Source organism: Sciurus vulgaris (assembly GCF_902686455.1).
Source record: "Sciurus vulgaris genome assembly, chromosome: 11".
Classification (NCBI taxonomy): Eukaryota; Metazoa; Chordata; class Mammalia; order Rodentia; family Sciuridae; genus Sciurus; species Sciurus vulgaris.
In genome coordinates this window covers 16,240,756-16,248,156 of record NC_136472.1, presented here as the reverse complement: position 1 = coordinate 16,248,156, position 7,401 = coordinate 16,240,756, and the positions used below count along the sequence as shown (strand labels likewise).

Here is a 7,401-nt window from a genome sequence, read left to right as displayed (position 1 = left end):
ATTTTGGTCAGAGTTGTAGGTCTCAGAAAAAAAAAATCATCTCAACTTCTTTTACTTTACTTTTATGGGTCCTCACAACGTGAGGTTCATTTTCTAGAGCTGGCCACATGGTGGCTGAATCAGCTTACTAATCATTTAAGTTGCTTTTATATTTAACCTTTTAAGTTCATTCAAAGTTTCACTGAAAAAAGGATATTTGTGTTAATTTATGTGTTTTGATCAAAATGAATGCTGTGGAAAGATTCAGTCAACTTAATTAAGTAAGGTGAATTCATTCAACTTAATTCCATGCTTCCTGAAAACAGGGATTCCAGTAGCCTCTGCAGCCTGGGGAGCGGGTGGGTGGGTCAGTGTTGTTCATGAAGTAGAACTGAGGGACTCAGCCATGAGACCACCTCCTGATGGAAGAGGACAGCTTTCTTTCTTTCTTTTCTTTTTTCTTTTTTGCAGTACTGGGGATTGAACCCAGGGTCTTGTGCTTGCAAGGCAAGCACTCTGCCAACTGAGCTATCTCCCCAGGCTGAGGACATCTTTCTTAAAGGGTAAGGAGGTGTCACTTCCGTAGCTCCCAGGGGACCTGTCTGGAAGGGTGTTGTTCCCCCCAGCTCCCTCCCAATTCCTTTCCCAGTAGGAGCAATTATTCTTGGGGGAACCAGTCTTACAGAGACCTAAAGGAGCCAGATCCTGAGATGAATCATTAGGAGAGGCTGTTCCTTAGAATAATAGCAGCTTTGCTCTTTAACTTGGGACAGTTTCTGAGCTTCTTTAGAGCTGCACTGTCTAAGGAGCATCCTTCCTTAGAAAGTCTGGTTTTGTGGGATGCTAATAAAAAGGAAGTTCTGTGACTAAATGCTTTAGAGAAATGGTGGGTTAGAGAACATTGATGAGGTTTCTTAATTATAGGACTTTGCCTATCTTTTAATGTGCTGTCATTCAATATGCCTTTCCATGTAGGAATATAACAATGTGGTCTCCAAGCTCCAGATGTTCCAAGACAACTTGGGGGTATGCAGGAGCTTTCTGTTAGTTCTAAAACTTGTTGCACATTGTAATCACTCCGGGACTAAAAAAATACTGATGTCTGCCCCCTATACTCAGGCACTCTGATTTAATTGTTCAGAAGTACAACTGGGTTCCTGGGATTTTTTTTTAATTAAAAAATTTTTTTTTTTTGGTACCAGGGATTGAACCTATGGGCACCTAATCACTGAGCAACATCCTCAGTCCTTTTTATTTTGTATTTTGAGACAGGGTCTTGCTAAGTTCTTAAGGCATCACTAAATAGCTGAGGCTGACTTTGAACTTGCAATCCTCTTGCCTCAGTCTCCTGAGCTGCTGGGATCACAGGCACGTGCCACTGTACCTGGCTGGGCCTTGGGATTTTAAAAGCTCCCCAGGGGGTTCTTATGTGCCCTGAAGTCCTCTCGTCTTGAGCGTCTTCTGGATGGGCTTAGTTGACAGAGTGTAGGCCCACTTCGAGTCATTGGTTTGCCGCCAACGACCTTCCTGGATATCTCTGTATCTAGGTTTTTAAAAATTTTATAAGACAGGTAAACATCAGAACTCACACTGACTCTTTCAGTTCTCCTACAAGGAAGGAAGTCTTCATGGGGACTTCAGAGCCACCAGACTCTTCAAGAACGTGTCTTTATCAGTTTCATTTGGGGTAGGGCACAGCTCACAGAAGGTCAAGCAGGACAAGAGTTCTCAAAATGCTTCTCCAGGCACTGTCTCTAGAGACAGGTTTTGAGGGCTGACTGCATCAGGGCACGCCTGTTAACAACCTCGATTCCTGCACCCTGTGAAGATGCACGGTCCCAGGACCCATTCTGTGGTGCTCTGCTATTCACACAGCAGACAAACTCCCCGGGGAAGTCTCATGCACACTGAAGTTTGAGAACCAGAGCGCTGGTGGAGAGTATGGTCCCCATCAGGAGTGTCCCGTTTTTCTAAAGGTAGTCTGTTCCCAGCCCACTCACACCTGCCTCTCCAACATGCGACGCCCCGCTTGCAACGTTCTCTGCTTCTGCCGAATGCGAACGTTTAGCTGCCAGTTCCAGCATGTCCTGGTGACAGAGAGCAAAAGTGTGTGCCTGCTGAGACACAGGCAGCCTTCAAGGACAAAGCAGGAAGAAGGCAAGACTAGGAATGAGCCCCATTAGACCCTCTGAGGGGTGGCAAGGGACAGGAAGGGACTTTGGGAGTTTGAAATTAAAGAGAAATCTTCAAAGGTATTAGAGACCTTGTTAGGAAGTCATGAAATCACCTTCCCCTGGAGAGTCACCTCAGGAACCAATTAGAGGCATGAGCTGGGGCAGTGACTACAAGACGTGCCACCAGCAGAGGCTAGGGCTGGAGCAGAAGCACTGGGAGAAAAGCGGGTCTCCTAGCCCTGCTGTCTTGGGATGGGTCTGCAAAACATCCCAGGAAATGCTAGTGCCAGGGATGTATTACTTTGTCAAGGGTGAGAATCGGGGACAGAGGCACTGGAAATGACCCGTGTCAGTCAGGTTGCTATGACTGTGCACACATGCTGCACTGTTGCTTACTGAAAGGGAACACAGGCAAGGTAATTTAGCCCAGAGAGGAAATGTGACTTGCCCAGGGTTTCCACATGTGATGTGGATAAACCAGAACCCACGTGTCCTCTGGATTCACAGGTCACCAGCAGAAGAAACAGCAAGCAAAGGATGAAGACACCAGCAAAGTGGAATTTGGGTAGGGACAGTTCAAGCCCGACTGAGGACACGCAGTGTTAATTTCTTGTCTTTGTTATTATCCTTTTTTGGGTGAGCTCAGCATTGGCCTGACTGCAGGTGCACAAGGTATTGAAACATGACCAAAGCCCTCCTTACAGCCTTGTGCTAGATCTCTATCAAGGACCCCCAAATCCATCAACCCAGACTCCTTCTTCAATAGCACTCAGACAGCATTGGACTGCAAAGGCATTTCTGCTTCCTCCTGATTTCAAATTTGGATACTGTTTATTATCAAGTTTTTTCCTTTATTAGGGTCTTTTGAGAAAAACTGAAAAACATTTATGGAGCTTTGTTAGGAGCCTAAAGGAGCTTATGTTTACTATTGGATCCAAGGTTAATGCTAGTGTGTGTATATATTTATATAAAGCCTCAGTAAGCCAGCCAACTCTAGTGAGGAAAACAGCTGTTTGTTAAACATTCATGTTCATAGACTGAGAATAGATTTATTCCTATAAGCAGAGCCCATTGCTGCTTGGTAATGAATGTTTTTTTGGTTCATGTTCTTTTGTTCATAGAATATTAATTTTCCTTCCTTAAAAGTTTCATTTAAAATAGCCAACACACACAGGTGAGTGCTGTTTGTTTTTTTGATGTATGTTACCATCTGTTTTAATCTATGCATTAGCTCCTGAGCAGGGCAGATAGGATGATCACCTTTTGGCAGAAGAAGAAATTGAGGTTGAGAGAGGTTAAGTGCCTGGTGTATCATCAAACAGCTAATTAGAAAGAGAGTTGCAAATATATGATCTGACTTGTAAGCTAGAGAATCACTTGCTTTCCATTCTCACACTACTAAAACCATTCATCACTTGTCATATTACAGTGAATTCTCAACTTGCCTCTATCTTCCCGGATGGCGAAGTGTGTTGAAGTTGAATGTTAGACACTCAGTTTGAGCTTGATGACTTGAAACGACCTGAACTTCCCTGGAGGGGTCGCCTCCTCTGGCTCCCGCCTGGGCCCTCACTGGGGAACCGCTGTGTGGATGGCCAAGGTGAATCACACCTCGGTGACCGAGTTCTTCCTCACTGCCTTCACCCAGCACCCCGAGTGGGGGCCTCCCCTCTTCCTGGTGTTTTTGAGTTTCTATCTCACCACTCTGCTGGGGAACTCAGGGATGATCCTCCTGATCCGCCAAGACCGCCGGCTCCACACTCCCATGTACTTCTTCCTCAGCCAGCTCTCCTTCGTGGACATCTGCTACTCCTCGGTCATCGTCCCTCAGATGCTGGCCGTGCTGCGGGAACACGGCCTGGCCATCTCCCAGGCTCGCTGCGCAGCTCAGTTCTTCCTCTTCACCTTCTTTGCTTCCATCCACTGCTACCTCCTGGCCATCATGGCCTATGACCGCTACGTGGCCGTGTGCCAGCCACTGCTCTACGTCACCATCATGACGCAGAAGGCCTGCCTGGGCTTGGTAGCTGGGGCTTATGTGGCTGGATTTTCCAGTGCCTTCATTCGAACAGTCTCAGCCTTCACTCTCTCCTTCTGTGGGGATGGTGAGATCGACTTCATCTTCTGTGACCTCCCTCCTCTGCTGAAGCTGACCTGTGGGGACAGCCACACCCAGGAAGTGGTGATTATTGTGTTCGCCATTTTCGTGATGCCTGCTTGCACAGTGGTCATCTTGGTGTCCTACCTGTTGATCATCATGGCCATCATGAAGATCCCTTCAGCTGGAGGCCGGGCCAAAACCTTCTCTACCTGCGCCTCCCACCTCACTGCGGTTGCTCTCTTCTTTGGAACCCTCATCTTCATGTACCTGAGAGACAATTCAGGCCAGTCCTCGGAGGGAGACAGGGCGGTGTCTGTGCTGTACACAGTGGTGACCCCGATGCTGAACCCCCTCATCTATAGCCTGAGGAACAAGGAGGTAAAGGAGGCAGTTATGAAATCCCTGAGCAGGTCAAAGGTTTCCAGAAAGCCCTAGACTGACCCCTGAAAAATGTGTCATTTCTGTCACTTCTCAAATATCACTTTCTCAGGAAGGCTTTCCTAGACTCTTCTCGCAAAAATCACACCTAATTACACTCTGACTTATTATTCTATGTAATATTTGTCATATTTGGACGTACTGGATGTTTTATGTGTTTGATATTGTCTGATACTCACAACTGGAAAGTAAATGACATGAGACACACATATTTTCATACCAAGTTCCTAGCAAAGCATGGAGCACATAAAAAAGTCCTCAATAAATGTTGGTTGAATGAATGAAGCGTCAGCGTCTACCTTTAAATTCCATCTTCTTCAGTCCTTAGTTTCTTATCTGCCCTGTGGGTTTACCTACTTAATAAGTCTATATGTTTGAGTGTCTGATGCACACATGGGTAGGGACCATGTGTATCTTTATTCACTAATATCTGCTGGCCCCAGTACATTCACGGGTACAGAAGTACTTGATGAGTTAGGCAAACATATTTGGAAAAATCATGAAGCTGTCTACAAAGAAAATTTCAGTTTTTATTCAAAGGGATTTTCCAGATCCCTTTATTTCTTCTGTTTTAGTTTCTTTCTTGGCTTCTGTGGCTTTAAATGCTAAGATAGCAACTAACATTTATTAGGCATTACCTTCCAGAAATTACAGGAGATTTGCTATAGGAATTATCTTGTTTAATTTGCAGGACATTCCTATGAGGCATGTTCTTTTATTATTCCTGCTTTACAGGTGGATGAAGCACTTAAGCTTAGAGAGGTGAGTCATTTTCCCAAGGTCAGCAAGCAAATGGTAGAGTGAGACTTCCACCCAGCCAGAGTCCGAGCTCTTAATTGCCATACCTACTGTCTCTAGCTGTGATCTACTGCCTGCTCTAAATCACTCAGCCCAGAATTTATTGTTATTGTACTTTTCTTTTCCCTTTTACCTGGTGGAGAAAAGGTAAAAGTTTAATCTCTGGAAGTAGAAGACAGTCAGCATCATTCATTTTATAGCCCCAAAGTGCTAGTATTGTGTAATGTGACTCTGTGTGTGTGTGTGTGTGTGTGTGCGCGCACATGTGTAGCTGTGCATGAGAAAGGGAGGTGTGTGCATTGAACAAATGGCAGCTTCCACAATTCTAATAGGAGAAGATATTGGGAAAAAATTGTGCTGGTGGCTAAGAAATTGGAATTCACCTGTTAGCTTTTGTGTCTTTGCACAAAGCACCTAAAAACTGCTAGATGGGGTGAAAGCAATCCAACATTTGGCCTTTTTTTCAAATATCAACTGCTGTGTAAGTGTTCCCCCAACACACCAGCTTCTGTAGCGGGTGTTAGATGTGTTTGTGTTGTAGAAAATCTTAGAATTTGGCACTGATGTGCCCTGTTTATTACTTCTTAGTTGTATGACTTCAGATTAGTTAGTGCCTTTCAGCCTGCTTCTCATCTGTGAAATTCTACATACAGAGCACTTACCCTGTGCTGGCTTTCCGTGTATCTCATTTATTCTTAAAACAACTTGGTGCTTGTGGAGAATAGAAGCGTACTTATTAAGCTCCTATACCCATTAATAAATGTTACTACGATGATTGTTCACACTCCAGAACACAAAAAGCTGAACTGTGGGCCTCTTTATTTCAGAACTGTCTGAGACAATCCCTCCTGGGCCCATGAGCTTTGGATGTGGACACTTCTAGAAGTGGAGAGTTCACTAATAATTTTTAAACTTAACTTTGAAGTTAATGCCTCCTAACCATATGCAAGGTACTATGCTAAAAGCTTTACATGGATCATTGATTTTAGTCCTAGCAACTGTAATGGAAAAAAAAATTATTATTGACTCCACTTAGCAAAAGAAAAAACCCACTAAGACCAGAAAGGTAATGTGACTTAACTGACTTAACTGAAGTCATGCAGCAAGGAAGGGGCAGACCGGAAGCTTCTGCTCTGAGGCCTCCCACTCCAGAGCGACTACTCTTAACTTATATCTGCCCACCCTTCCCTTTCTTTCTCCAAGGCCCCACCTTCCTGTGACTTTCTTCAGAGTTGTCTGGGTTTCATTGAGCTCTTGGTCTCAATGTTCTGTCACTGTGGACTATGGTGGGTACAGTTTTGGGACTAACATAAATTTGAAGTTCATAAAACTTATCAAGGCACCCCTGCAGGTCATTGTGGAAAGTCTGGGGGTAATTTCAGCTCCCTCAGAAAGAGCAGGATTGGTTCAGATGAACTACACCTACCAAAGCCCTCCTGGAATGCCTGTCAGTCAAAGCTTCTTCCAATAAACAGTGAATCATTATGGTGCCACCATTCAGTCACTAACCTTACCTTCAAGTCTTCTTTTTCAGTCTTAAGGAATCATTGAAGGAATTTGAGATTACTTTCCAAATGCAATCATTGCTATTTCTTACTATTTAATAACATGTATGAATATTAAATTGAATATTTATATATATATATAATTCATTATTTTTGGTTCTTTTATAACCATCATAAGAGCTACTCAAAGGGTGTGTCTAAAATCCTTTCTGATTTTCTGACTTAAAAAATCACTTTATTGAGATTTAATTGACATGCAATAAATTTATATTTAAACAAGTCACTATTTGATAAGTTTTAATAAATGAATATACTCATGAAGTAGTCATCAAGATATATTTGCCAAGATAATGAATACATACATCATCCTTAAGAGTTTTCTTGTGTCCTACTATACTTTATCCCA

At 43.6% G+C, this 7,401-nt stretch overlaps 1 protein-coding gene across 1 annotated transcript; it reads left to right on the top strand.

Annotated features, from left to right (window-relative positions):
• Window positions 1-3,744: 3,744 nt before the first annotated feature.
• Window positions 3,745-4,689, top strand: LOC306638950 (olfactory receptor 9Q2-like; the record flags this gene model as incomplete). Its single annotated transcript, XM_079102400.1, has 1 exon — window positions 3,745-4,689. One exon carries the CDS (start codon window positions 3,745-3,747, stop codon window positions 4,687-4,689), a length of 945 nt encoding a protein of 314 aa, XP_078958526.1.
• Window positions 4,690-7,401: the final 2,712 nt, after the last annotated feature.